The sequence below is a fragment of the Vespula vulgaris genome, chromosome 11, assembly GCF_905475345.1.
Source record: "Vespula vulgaris chromosome 11, iyVesVulg1.1, whole genome shotgun sequence".
Lineage (NCBI taxonomy): Eukaryota > Metazoa > Arthropoda > Insecta > Hymenoptera > Vespidae > Vespula > Vespula vulgaris.
In genome coordinates, this window is record NC_066596.1 from 5,303,299 (window position 1) to 5,318,490 (window position 15,192).

Below are 15,192 nucleotides of genomic sequence, written 5' to 3' on the forward strand. Positions count from 1 at the left end.
CGTTTATTAAATTTTAAGAACTTGGTTTAAGAAAAGCGCCCGGTCGGTGGAAAAACAGTAAATTTTCTTATTTACTCTGATATCGCTGAGGAAGGAAAAAAAAAGCAATAAGGAAAGTTTACATATTTCAAAGTGGATTATTAAATTTTTTACTACGAAAGAAATTCGCGAAGCTCTTCGAAATAAATATATTAAATTTTAAGCACGTCCGGTTAGAAAAGCCCATTGGTCATCTTTCCCGAGATCTAATTGATTTTCTATTTTTTGTTTTGTTTTATATTTTTCCAATCCTCTTCGATATCGCTGACCGACGAAAAAGAATTAAAAAAAATAAAAAAAAAAAAAAAGAAAATTCAATACGCCGCGCGCTGCCGGATTAGAAATGTTCAATAGTCAACGCGCTATATGTTCCCCAAAAATTTCATAAAATCTGAAAACCGACTCGGGGCTCGTTATTGTTATCCATATCGACAATAACTCGAAAATTTTGGGAATATTCATCGACTTTTGTCCTAACCTTTTGCACTACGTGTGCGTATATGTGTGTGTGTGTGTGTTTAACTTTGTATGTATCCTCTGTGTTCAGGAAACAAACGTGTTCGGATTATCCGCCATCCGATCGCCGAATTCGGTTTGAGATGCGAATGCGGAAGGAGTACAAGAGTGGGCAGACTGCTTCCTGGAAAATTTAACGCACTTGCATTTACATTTAGAGAAGTTTCTCTTACGGGCCACTGTTCACTCCCTTTACCCCATAGTCCTCTTTCTCTCTTTCTCTCTCTCTCTCTCTCTCTCTCTGTCTGTCTGTCTCTCTTTCTCTCTTCTATCTTCCTCTCTTCTCTCTTCTATCTTTCTCTCTCCTCACTAATCGGATTTGGAAAATGGTACTCGAAACCCGAGAGATTCGTTCTTAACGTTGTAAACACGCTCCATCGAACAAGCTGCGAGAAAGAGAGAGAGAGAGAGAGAGAGAGAGAGAGAGAGAGAGCGCGCATGCGCACCAGTCTAACATTAGTCCAATACCACCTTAAACGTAGTACCTACCATTCGTAACTTTGTTGTATCGTTACTGATGTTGTTCCGTTGAGACCGCACTCACGGTTGATTATCCAATGCGATTAGTATAACAAATTTACGATGAATTTTTCGAGTTTAGAAAATTTTTGTTAGTAGCACTAGTTGCTCTGGATAATATCAGAGAGCAAAAAGGAAATATGACTTTGCTATAAGACTTTGTACTTTCGTCTCTTTTATTTCCTCCATCTTTCTTCTCTTTTTCTTCTTCATTCTTTTCGCTCAATAAAATAGGAATATAAAGTATATCGATAATCGATTTTTATATTTTTATAGCTCCTGGCGGGTAACAACAATCCATACACCGAAAAAGAACAAATCTTCGATCCCGCCATCGTAGCGACGAAAATCCGTTTCATACCCTATACCTCTCATATGCGCATGGTGTGCATGCGCGTGGAGCTTTATGGTTGCCCATGGATCGGTAAGTGATATTTATGTGAGCCACGTTCTAAACCGCCACGATAAATAATATTTCATCTTAAATAAATCCCCTATTGTGTTAAATGAAAAAAGAAAATTTCTTAATCCGACATAAAAGGGACTTTAAAGGAGTCGATAATTGTTCAAGTACATTGTACGTGACATAAAAGGTCGACACTAATACGCATTACTTTTCCTTCTTTGCTTTTTTTAGAGGGTCTGGTCTCGTATTCCATGCCCCAAGGAATAAAGAGGGGTTCGGAGGTTGACCTTTCCGACAGAACATACGACGGCAGCGAGGAAGGAGGTTACCTCTCCGGGGGACTTGGTCAACTTGTCGACGGCCAGAAAGGTCCTGACAACTTCAGATTGGACATCAGTGGGAACGGGAAAGGTAACGCCAATGCCTTCGTGCTAGATAAGATTACGGTTGCCGTTAGATCGTGTCCAGATTAACACTACAGAGACGTCTTAGTATGATTCAGGAGATACCGTTTCTCTCTCTCTTTCTCTCTCTGTCTCTCTCTGTCTCGCTTACTCATTCATTCACCTCCTAACTGATCTCTCGCAAGCTTACTTTGAGTCTACAAGATGAGCCGAGCGAAAGAGAATGTTTGAATATACCTACTGCTTTTATGAGACACTGATTTTATCATGTCGTCTACATCCATGGTCTAGCAGTGTATATTCTCGACGTTATTAGCAGTGTCGAGACGACTGAATTTAAATAGCTTAAGTCAATTTTATATAACTATTTGATATTCATAAATGTTATAGAAATAATAAACTTATTCGACATTCTTAAATTCATTGTTAAAACTCTTATCGAAGTTAGGTAAAAGTTTTTATTACTATTACTTCCACTACCACTACCACTACTACTACTACTACTACTACTATTACTAGTACAATGCGGATAATAGGAGATTATACCGAGTATGGTAATCCATCATTATCATTTTTAACCTAATAATCCTTTATGTGAATCCCAGAATTTCCTTCGTTTCATCCAATTCCGAATCATCCCTTATCTATATCTGATCTTTGTAAATTTATTACTTTTACTTCTGCGTAAATTACGTTCGTGATAAGGTAAATATACTATTCCCGATCGTTTCTAGTTTATTCAAAACCGGTGAAACAGGGTACGAAAAGTTTTTTCCTCTTTCCCCTCTTATTCTCTTTTTGTTTTAAATTACATAGCAACACCCTTTTGGATAATATTTTTCATCGTAGAGATCCCTTCCCGCCGTTTTAATTATACCTTTAGAAAGAGATGATGGTAGGAAGTATACAATAAAAACAAGCGAATTATTTACGAAGTTTCGCATATTTCGTTAATATCCTATCGCAGAAATGTCGAAGTTAGGGTGCGAGTAAGCGCACAGAGCGAGGAAAATTTCATGCGGCGCGACGGAGCAAGGCGGTCGATAACAGGTGCGTTTGAGAGTTTAGAACGGAAGAGAAATATTCTATAGTAAGGATAGTCTTTCGATGCGACGAGAAAGGAAGGAAGGAAGGAAGGAAGGAAGGAAGGAAAAGCTTGGACCCTCGAATCCGAAACGTGTTCCGCGGGCGCACTCGAATCTGTTCCAATTTACATTTATATTGAAGCACCAGCTAGTCTGCAAGCCGCATTGCCTGTTTATCCGCTTTCTGGATACATTTGTGTCTTTCCATTTACGCCAAGGGACATCTCGCAACGGCCAACGTCTCGCATCGTGTCTGCATCTCCTTCACTTTTCTCACTCCTTCCTAAACTTTTAAGCCCATGGCAATGCCACGTTCAAATCTCACGAAATCAAAAGCACCGACTCGATGAGAACCGGACTCTTACGGATAAGATTCTTTCGATTTTATTGAAATTCGAAAGAAGAAAAGAAAAACAACAACGACGAAGAAAAGAAAAAGAAGAGTTTTCTCTTCGTTTCACTCCTCCGTTATTTTCTTCGCATAATTCAATAAGAATACTCGAGTATTTGAAATGGATAACATTAACTTCTCAGATCTATGAATTTTACTAAAGTTCTAGTTGGAAAAATATAAACGTTAAAAGGAAAGAGAATCATCGTGCAGTAAACGCTAGACACCTAGACATTGTTGCTTATCTTACGACCCTCGTGAAGCTTTAGAATTGATGGTAGATAGCGAACGAAGGCAACGACGACACAGGAAACTGGAAACTATTTACTCGTGGGACAATATTAAGGATGGTTGCCATAGTGGTAGTGGTAATACTGGTAATAGTAGTAGTAGTAGACTCTATGGGGGTTTATATGAAAGACGGATAAGTCAAAGCGATATAACACACAAGAGAAGAACCAAGGACTTTGAGAATATACCAACGAAGGGTAGAAGGAACTAAAGGATGAGTCGTTGTCGAAGAAAGATCCGAATAGTCTATGATCCTGATACATACACCATGTAAACGGCTACACGATTGAAATTCTTGTAACTTATAATAATAATAAATATAATAAATGACGGAAGACTAAAATCAAAAAAAAAGAAAAGAAAAAGAAAGGAGATTTATTTTAAACTATACATTTTATTATTACGATAAATTCGAAAGTTAACAAAGGCAAGATATTGCTTTCGTCGTTCTAGCTCGTAAATTAAAAGCTTCATTTTGTCTTGTATCATTTGCAGTATATTAAGCTCATTATTAATTAAACTCATTAGCCCGGTGCACCGTGCGGGCACTACCTGATAATGGAAATATTAACACCGATAAGGTAAACATTTTGCAAGCGAATTAAGCGAGAATTACCTCCGAAAGAGGACTCTGCTTTTTCTTTTTTGTGAAATTAAAAAATTAATACTTCTTAATTAAGTCTTAGCTTATTGCAGTAAAACATGAGACATGAATGTTAATTAAATCAAAAATGCATTATGCGTTTATAAAGTAAATATAATATCTGCAGTTCATAAAAATCAATAAATATAATTAAAAGCTTGTTAAATGTATATACGGATAAAATAATATACGTCTCCATGAAAATAATGGGATAATGATTGGTTAAAAGAAGAAAAAGATTGCTTTTATCTTTTCGCGTAGAGTTTATGGTTGTTGCAGCCCATTTTCAATCCACGTATTCCTCTAGGACAAGAAACGTGTTCTCCCAATGCGCACGCACTCGTAGAAGGAATCTAATGGGGGGGAAAGCAGTGCAATAACTGCTTTTGCGGTTGGTTCGTGCCTCGAAAACTCTTGCATTCAACGTTCCGTTGTTTTCCAACAAAGCGTATTTACCGGATGTCACGTGAGAGGACTCACCGCGATAAAAATACGCAAAATTAGAAAAAACGGGACGAACGAATCTCGTCTACTCAATCTCGACGCGATTTTAATTTAGAACGTTATTTTCCAGGCACGATTTATTACGATCAATCCAATCCTATGATACGTCCATTTAATTAGTATAAAAGTGCATTATGCCGCGGAATAAATTAGTTATAAATTTGTAATAACTCCTACACAATCATATATCTATATATCGATCGAAAAATACGTAATGAATATCTCGAGGATAGTTATTATTAAAACCAATTCGATTTTATATACCTGTTAAATTTAAAAAGTAAACGTTTTAAATGAAAGCTCTTCGACGAGTGAATGCGTTCATACGTGCGGAGATACGTATGCACGTACGCGTATATATATGTACGTACGTGTGTATGTGTAAAAAAAACGTAAGAGAGAGAGAGAGAGAGAGAAATTTTTATACGCGTCACTCGATACCTACCGCTAAATCTTCAATCGAGATGAAAACTCCCATCGGCCTGCCATACAGGGAGAACGTAGTTTCATAATTAAATCAACAATATAATGAAAATGCGGTTATCCATTTGCGATCAAATTCGCGTCACGTAGGAGCCGTCACTTCGCTACGATCACGCGAGACGTTTCATTTTTCGTCGGTACGTGCACCGATAAAATTATCGGATATAATACTTTTCAAGGGGACGCTACACTGGGACGGATCGGTACTGGAAGGGAAATGGGGAGTGAGCGATTCGATAAATTTACTTTTTTCCTCTCTCTCTCTCTCTTTCTTTTTTTCTTTTTTCTCCTTTTTTTTTTTAAACTAACTTTATTGAGCGCTAGATTGACAGCTTCGTCCTATTTCGTTCAAAAAACTGCTTTCTATTTCTTCTCTTTTATTTTTATTTTTTAACTATTCTAAACGAATTACATGAACTTGTACATTTATTCGAACGTACCTTGTCCTAAAAATCCAGAATTAATCAACCATACTGTCCCCGTATGATATCGTTAAATTTATATTCAAGAGATTAATTTTATCTATTAATTCTATTAATAAACTTTCGTTATGACTTTTCCATTCTTTCATTTTATCTATATTTTTATATTTTTCCTTTTTTTTTTTTTTTATTTCAGGATATGAATGGGTCGGATGGAAGAATGACACGCCAAATATGTTGGGCAAACCCGTCGAGATAACGTTCGAGTTCGATTACTCAAGAAACTTCACTGCCATACATCTTCACATGAACAATTATTTCACCAAGGACGTGCAGGTAATCGTGTCGGTTTCTATACTGATCTTAATGACATTTGTTTTTCGTTCTTGTCAAAGGGAAGGAGAAATAAATAAAAAAAAAAAAAAAAGAAAACGATAAAAAAAGAGAAAAAAAAAGAAGGAGGAAGAATTTAGTGTTGTATTATTTCTCTTCTCTTCGGTGAGATGAGTCGAGATAGAGTTTCAGACTCTAAACGAAGACGTTGCTTTAACTTGTCAAGCCAAACAAAGTCTTCTTTGTCTTCTCACACTGGCTGGCATTTCACGCTTGAAACCTCCGTAGGTATTCTCCTACGCGAAGGTTTATCTCGGCGTCGGTGGAAACCAGTTTAACGGGGAACCTGTCCATTTCTCTTACATACCAGACCTGGTGTTGGAGCAAGCCCGCGAGGTTACTATAAAGCTTCACTCGCGTGCCGCTCGCTTTCTCAAACTTCAACTATATTTCGCGGCACGGTGGATCATGCTCAGCGAGGTAATCTTCGAATCAGGTAAGATAACATCTATCAGATTCGAAACACACAAATATCGAAATTCTGTTTGAAAATACAAATATATATTGAAAATATAATTGATAATATCAATTAATCAATTAATCGAATAATTGAATAAGATTTGATATTAAATCGATAATAATCCGTTAATCGAATTTATTCATTCATCAATCCAAATTTATGAATATTTCTATTCTTTACTACTTACTACGTTCTTACTTCTATTCTTACTTATGAAGTACTTTTATTTTTATTTCTATTCTTACTTATAAATTACTTCTATTCTTACTTATGAACATCGCTGATAATATTTATAAAATATAGTATTAGATTTTAGAATATTAGAAACATTTAATCGTTTCACCAAATAGCATTAATTGTAATTCCTTGATATGTGCAGTTCTTTCGGAATGGAACAACACTGACGACGAGGAAGCCAAGAACAAAAGTTCCATTGTACTGGCGACTGGCAGCCCCTATCAGAATAACGAGGGTCCGTTGCAAAGGGACGAAGTGAAGGCCACTTTTAATAAGGAGGAAAACAACGATAACGCCTGTGAGTTTTTTCCGGTATCAAGCATTGTTTCACTTAGAAAAACTCTTATGCTTTTTCCCGACGTTTAACAACAAGCAAATACTAACTTTAGCTTGATGATTACATGTATAGGGAGTTCAAAGTACGTGATAAAGAATATAAGAAACAGCATAGTGCTTAAGCAGATTCTCAGTAAAAACAAAAAATATGACGACTTTAAAGCAATCTTCAAATTAATGCAAAAAACAATCACGTTGGGAAAATGAATTTCTAATGTCGAATCGAATAATTATTTTCTACTCTCAATCAATTAAGTAAATAAATACCAAAGATTTCATTCGAGTTGCTAAGGGATTATCAATTGTCACGTTTACAAGAGAAATCATTTACAGGTTACATAAAAAAACAAAGGAAAGAAAAAGGGAAAACAAAGTAAACGAAAAAAAAAGAAGAAACAAAAACGCACTTGAAAATCACTCGGCTAGTTTTCTTTTTTTTTCCAAGGCAGGACTAACGGCAAGGAATGAAGCCAATTAAAACGATTAATTTCTTCCTCGACTTTATTCCTTGACAGTCTCTTCAGTTGTTAGTATCGGTGTCCTCCGAACTTTTAAAAGGATAAGGAAAGGAAGATCAAAGTTTCCCATTAATATCTTCCATCGAGTTGTTTAAAAGAGAAAATCTATATCATTTTCCTATCCTTCTTTATCAATTTCTCGTCTTTAGACTTTCGCAATGGAGATAAAGAGAAGAAATCTAAAATGAAATTAATAAGTAAGAATTTTTCTTATTTTAACATTATGAAAAATAGAGAGAGAGACATAGAGAGATGAAGAGAAACATACAAACATACATATATATATATGTGTGTGTATGTATGTATGTATGTATGTATGTATGTATGTATATATGTATGTAGAAAAAAGAGAGAGAGAAAGAATAGAATGAAAAATCAAAGTGGACCTTTTTTTTCTATGCCTTCTCTTTCTATTCTTTCATTTTAAATACGACATGCCTAATGTTTCATTACACGTTGCTCCATATTTGCACCCAGAGTAAAAGTATTCATCCATGTAATAATACGCGAGTAAAAAGCGGAAAAGTACGAGGAAAGGAAAGGGGTAAACGAGAGAAAGGAAAAGAGAGCGAAAGAGTGAGCGAGAGAAAGAGAAAATAGAGAAAGAGGTAAGCTAGAAAAGGAGAAAAGTAACGACACGCTTTTCTCGAGCCGAGCCGAGGCGTACGTTTCGCGCTGTACGTTAACAAACGACGCACTGCAAAAGCTTCAAAAGAGGCTTCGTTTCACCTACCTCCGAGTAGTAATAACTTAAAGGGAAATGAAGTTACCAATCGCGAAAGTTCTCCTTTCTCGAAAATGCTGACGCGCTCGGGCTCATTTCTTTTTCTTTTTCTTTTTCTTTTTTTTTTTTTTCTTCCATCGACTTGGCAAGGCGAAAAGGTATGCATTTAAGTTGAATTTCAATTTCGTTATAACCATTGGATTTTCCCATTTTTTCTTTTTTTTTTCTTCCTTTTTTACGTAAAAATGAATTTAATAAATCTTCAATTTATTCATTCATCAAGTACCCACGTATAAAAGTCCATCGATCATTCTTATTTTTCTTTATTTTTTTCTTTCTTTCTTTATTTATTTACTTTTTTGTTCTTAATTAGACGTTAAATATCTCGAATAAATTTCTAATAATAATCGTTTATCTGCGTGTTTAAACTGATCGCAAGAAAAGTTCGTGTAAAACCTGAGTCGGCTTTTTATTAGCGAGGGAAAAAAAATTCAATAAAGGTACGACATGAAATATGTTTGATAGAGGGAGAGAGAGAGAGAGAGAGAGAGAGAGAGAGAGAGAGAGAGAGAGAGACTAGCGTTATACTATGCTCCTGATGAAATCAGTTGGATAGACGGTACATGGGATAGGCCGAACATTTTGTAATCAGATCGATCGATCGACAAGGTGCCGCTCAAGCGGAGTATAGGTTGTGAGCTTCGCGTCCAGCACAATCATCATTATCGCCCGATCGTACATTATGCGGGTCTGCCTGTAACGATGCTTCCTAGCGTAATAGGACGCGTGGCCTTATGCGTTAGGTGACCACTTTGTGTGATGTGACGGCTTTATAAGTACGTAGGTATACGATAGATATATTCGTTCAGAAATTTATGTGCCTTAATATAAACGTGATAAATGATATACGTATACGATACACGTATTGAACTATCTAACAATAATCCAAATGAATATTATCGATCTAATCGAATTATTTTCAAAATATATATCTCTACCTGTACATTAAATTTACCATCGACTTAAATCGATAAATTTTCTATGAGATTGAAATTACAACGTTACTTACTATCTCTATGGTCACTCGATATCTGATGTAATAAATAAGATGGGACTTATTGGAACTTATAGAAAAATGATTGTAATATTACAAATAAAATATATTTAAACGAGAAACTATTATATTATACTGAAATAATGAAGAACAAAGTTTGTATGTAATTGGATTCTGTTATATAATACTAGAGTCTGTGCGAAAGATGTGATCATTGTTTTAACGAAGTTTATCTAAGTATCGATTATTACTCTATTTACCTCTTACAATACATAGAACTTCCTTCAGTTCCAGATAAGAAACAAGAGCCTGAGACAAAACAGTTTGTCGGTTTGGTCATTGGAATCTTAACAACGGTGATCATAATGCTACTGGCGGCCATCATGTTTATATTCTATCGGAATCGTAGACTCAAAGCTGCTCTTGCACCGTCAACATTTTACGATCAACAAGCCGATCTCAAGGTAAACTAATTTTCACATAATCTATTTATTATATGCAATAATATTACTACGAATAATGATTCATTTCGATGAAGACGATTCCTGAAAAAGCTATTCTTGCTTTATTCTTTCTCTCTCTCTCTCTCTCTCTCTTGCTTTCTCTCTTTTTTATCCTTGTTCTTTTTTTTCTTTTCATGTTTATCATCTTATCTTATTGCGAGATATTTACAAAAGTGAATATCAACTTTTGATAACTTTGTCCCGCATAAATGCGTTTACGTTTGTGTCTATGGGAATCGAGAATAGCAACTCGCGGAAAGTTTGTCCAGAGAGGAAGTCCGCACAAATAGAGAATGTCGACTGGGAATATTACTCTGGAAATACTTTTCCCGAACGGCCGTTATCACGTTCCAATATCTTACAATGAACAAACGGTAAACTAAAGTTCGCTACCGGACCGATATCGTTTCGATCTTGCAAAGGGTAAATGAATGAAACTATCTCTTTCTCTTTCTCTCTCTCTCTCTCTCTCTCTCTCTCTATCTCTCTCTCTCGATAAAAGCTATCTAAAAAAAGAAAGAAAAAAAAATAATAGAAAAAAACACGAACGTGTTTTATTCTAAAAAAACAACAAAAAAAAAGAAAAAACCCATATAGGGCTACGTTCCAACTTTGTTTCTACATTGTCGTACATTTAATTAATTTAAGTTAGTTAGCAATAAAGAAAGAGAAAAAAAGAAAGATGAGCCTCTCTCTCTCTCTCTCTCTCTCTCTCTCTCTCTCTCTCTCTATCTATCTCTATCTTTATCTATCTATCTATTCCTTTTCTTTTTTCCGCTTCACTATCCTTATCTTTCGTAGAAACATAAAACGTCAAGAGCTCGAATTAAATCTTTGAACATGCACGGATAGTCCATGTAATACTTTCTCTATTACTTCTACGGCAAACTTCAAACCACCGCATATCCATGTCGTAAATTTTGTTCTAACTCGAACTCACTCAACGAGGGAGAATTATTAAAGACATGTCCATTTCCATTTCAGTTCTCTTTACTCTTTACGTTGATATTCGTACATGTGTCTCTTTTACCTAAGTATAGCGGGTTTAAAAAAAAGTTTATATGAATTTCGTTTGGACTCGAGTATTACTTTTTATTTATGTTAACAAATAAAAATTAATAAGTGTCAATTAATGCGCGCATAGATACACGATTAAGAATAATTCTTAATCTCAGAATAATTCTTACTTATAATAATTTGATTTTAACATACATGAATAGATAAATTTATTCATTGATACTACTTGCAATAGAATAATATCGATATATTCGTTTATTATATACGTTTCGTTTTAATTTTCTCTTGGTAAACGATAAAATAAGATATGCCCGTGTTTAAGAAATATTCTTCGATCGTTGTTGTCGAGTTAAAGCGTTGATCGAGCCATCAAGGTAGAATGATCGGCCATAAGAGGTCAGGAAGTCAGTACAGGACTTTTAGATAGCCTTAACGGGGAAAGAGGGACGTGTAGATAAGTACATAAGGGACCAACAAGAGTCGCTCTTGTGCGAGTGTGAGCATATAGTACAGTACAGGAGTATAAAAAGAAAAAAAGAAAAATCGACGCTGGGTGAGACGTTCGAACGAAGAAAGAGAGAGAGAGAGAAAGAGAGAGAAAAATGAAAACGTTCGAGCAAGGAAGAGAAACAGAAAGATAGGGAGGAAAAGAGAGAGAGAGAGAGAAAGAGAGAGAGACTCACATAGAATCCCAATGGCTAAGTGGTTATCTTATCTTAACGGTGTGCCGTGGCATCTCACCAGGCTGATTCCTTCGACGCTCCTCCTAAAACGGAAATTAACAACCCCTAGACTCTTCTACCCTTCGGCAACACTGCTCCTGACGGTCCTCGCCTAAGGCCTAACTTTAAAGCACCATATCAATATCAATGGATATTACCTTGCGAATATCATTTGAACGTTTTAAAAGGTAGAAAACTTTAAACGTTAACACGAAATTTTTAATACATATCGAGATATATAATATATTCGAGAATCTATGAAGAAATACGTAGTAATGATTATTCAATAATAATTCGTCTTATTTATTAATGCCATCTTTTTTAAGAGTATTAAACTAATACGAAAAATTTATTAATAAAAGTTTCAATCACTGCAAAAAAAGAAATCACTGTTGGTGGATAATTAAAAAAGAGATACGTCTTGTGTTCTCCAAAGATTCTATTAATAGTATCGAATATCAGTCAATAGCAGACTCGAGGAAGACTCGCGAAAAAGAAAAAAAAATTCCAAAAGGAAGAAACAAGAAAGAAAGAAAAGAAAAGGAAAAAAAAGAATGAGAATAACAAGTCTCTCGAGAGATACGAGGGAACTAATTAGTCGTACCTCGTCATCGTCCTATCCCTTAGGGATCATTCGTTGTAATAAAACAGCTAATTTCCGAAGTCCCTTCTTTTTTTATTTTTTTTTTTTTTTTGGGTGCTTGTCTCTCGATTTTCTTTTCCCTACTTTTTTTTTCCTATTTCTCGAGCTCGGGCACGTTTCGTCGAAAGACAAAGAGAACGAAGGAAAGGAATGACATGGGATAAGAATCTTTATTATCCGATTTTGTTCGCCTTTTGTTTTAGATTCGTTCGCGTTTAAAAACAACCTTAATGTTTAACATCAACATAACGAACCTTCCTAATTGATAATACTTTCGAGTATAATCTACATGATTGAATGCAATAGTAAAGTCTTTCTTCGAATCGCAAAGTATATCGCAGGAATAAATATGGAGAGGTGATAAATGGAGTAAAACGAAAAAGAGAAAAAAAAAAAGAAAAATTTTATCAACCCTTTTATGTGTCAATTTCTTCCATTGATACTGCGATTTCGTTTTCCTTTGTGTCTCTTTGGAATTTTTCTTTTTGCTTTTTCTTTTTATTTTATTAACTTCTTTCTTTTTTCAAAAAATTTTTTCTGCTTTCTTTTTTCCTTTTTAATTTTCTTTTTATTTCGTTCACGCGGTAATAAAGGTCCCAGGATTTCTAAAAAAAAAAAAGAAAAAAAAAGAAAAAAAGAAAAGAGAAAAAAACGAGTTTAAATTAATACGCCCGTGGAAGCAGCAGGAATCTCGCTTTATCGGGTCGTTTATTCATTATAAGCGCGAAACGAAGAGACCCGATCATCGGTTACCGATATTCCTGCAAAGTAATATTGCGTGTTGTTTGTATCCTTTTGTACATCGATATAATTCGTTTCTGCTCTCAGGGAAAAACTCCAAGCGCTTATTTTATATATATATATATATATATATATATATATATATATATATATACACAATATATACATATACAATATATATATATAAAATATATATATACTATATGTATATATATATTTTTTCGATTCTCTTCTTTTCTCTATTTTCTCTCGTTTTTGTTTTCTTTATTTCTTTTTTTCTCTCTTTCCCTTTTCCTTTTTTTTTTTTTTATATTTGTTGTTTCGCTTTTCGAAAGATACATATATACGCTCGAAATAAAACCGTTTGTCGGGTGACACGCGATATAACGCGACGCGACCTACATCAGCCACAAATGGAAACGTTTTTATTATAAATGGGCCAGTGAAGAGAGCTGGAGTAGGGAATAGCGGAGATTAGCGGAGAGTTTTACGTTCGAATACATGACACGCAGCTGTAGTATTCATCTCTCTCTTTCTCTCCCTTTCTTTCGGATGAACTCACATGAACATACAAGCACAAACTCACTCTCTCTCTCTCTCTCTCTCTCTCTCTCTCTCTTTCCGTATCTCTCTTTCTCTCTCTCTCTCTCTCTCTCTATCTATCTATCTCTCTACCGGTTCTTCCTCGTCGATTGACCCAATAAATACGCGCGGATGGATTTGTACGAAACGACATGAACGAGTGAACCGAATGAACGGATAAATCTTACGTTGAGAGATTTTACGACCATTATATGTAGGTACATATATTGTATCAATTTTGTTCGATGCATTCATGAAAACTAGGAAAAGGTCAACTCTTTACTTCAATTCAGAAAACGACAAACAGAACATACAAATATAGAGGAACATTTATTCCATCTAATTGTTACATGTAATCTGACGATGAATGTTCCATTTTTATTCATACATATATCGATTTACTGTAAAATTATAATTTGTATTCTGTTTTCGAGGGTATTCTTTTAGCATCAATATGTATCAATGAACATACGACAATTCTGTTTTAAAAATTACTGTCTCATATATGGCTCGTGAATCTGTACACATGCAGGTATATACGTTTGTTTCATAAAACATATTTTGTCTCTTATTCTGATATGCGAGACTGTAACAAGCAGTCGAAAAAAAAAAGAGAGAAAAGAAAAAAAAGCGTAAACAAGCAAAAAGAAAAAAGAATTATATTTATACAGAAATTAGATCGTAACCTAGTGCTGAACACGTGTATTCCTAACGACGTTTGCATAAAAAAAGAGAGAGAGAAAAGGAAAAAGAAACTACAAAAAAAATATTATGCAAACGAATAATCCATGTATTTTCTATACATCGAAATAAAAGTTAAAAATCATTGCAGCTTTGCCTTAATGAAGTGGGGTAGAAGGGAAAGGGTGGTTGACAAAGTCGTTAGGAAAATATTGACTGTAACAGTTCGCTCAGAGATTCAAACTTATTAGCAATCGATATCACATCGATTTGTCGTTAATCGGTCATATCGAAATGAGAAGCTTGAATATGCGATATCACATCCTAGTTTTTCAGACGATTTTAGTGAACGATAATCGTACTGATCAGACAGCTCAAACACTTAATCCAAACGCTAATCGGTCAGATGATTTTGGCGTTAAGTAGTCACAGATACTCTCGTGACAAATATCTCTCTATAAATTGATTCCCGTATTAACGAAATAAATAGAAATTAATTTGTATTCGTGCATCATCTTTATCCAATTTAATTGATATATATATATATATATTTTTTTCTCTATAATTGTTCGCGTGGATTCATTTTAACTCGCCGTTAAAATCGTTCAGAAATTGACAATAAAATTTTATTATCTTTTTGATATTACGAAATATCGTATAATCGCGAATCGCGTTACTTAATTTTTCATAAAATTTTATTTAAGCTTTATTTCAATTATTATTCCGACGTGGAATAGCGTGTAACAACGATATCACGCTTTGTAACACGTACCTACTTATATTTGCTTGCATAAATCCATGATATTCACATCTTGAAATAAAACATAAAAAAGGAGAAAGAAAGAAAGAAAGAGAGAGAGAGAGAGAGAAAGATAGAT

At 34.7% G+C, this 15,192-nt stretch overlaps 1 protein-coding gene across 6 annotated transcripts in view; it reads left to right on the plus strand.

Annotated features, from left to right (window-relative positions):
• Positions 1 to 15,192, plus strand: part of LOC127067493 (discoidin domain-containing receptor 2) — a 145,525-nt gene that overhangs the window by 97,322 nt on the left and 33,011 nt on the right. For all 6 annotated transcript variants that reach the window (XM_051002477.1, XM_051002478.1, XM_051002476.1 and 3 more), the window contains 6 exons: positions 1,351 to 1,498; positions 1,712 to 1,891; positions 5,900 to 6,039; positions 6,325 to 6,532; positions 6,936 to 7,091; positions 9,714 to 9,889. In XM_051002477.1, the coding sequence (XP_050858434.1) occupies positions 1,351 to 1,498; positions 1,712 to 1,891; positions 5,900 to 6,039; positions 6,325 to 6,532; positions 6,936 to 7,091; positions 9,714 to 9,889 (1,008 nt within the window). The remainder of the gene's footprint in view (positions 1 to 1,350; positions 1,499 to 1,711; positions 1,892 to 5,899; positions 6,040 to 6,324; positions 6,533 to 6,935; positions 7,092 to 9,713; positions 9,890 to 15,192) is intronic.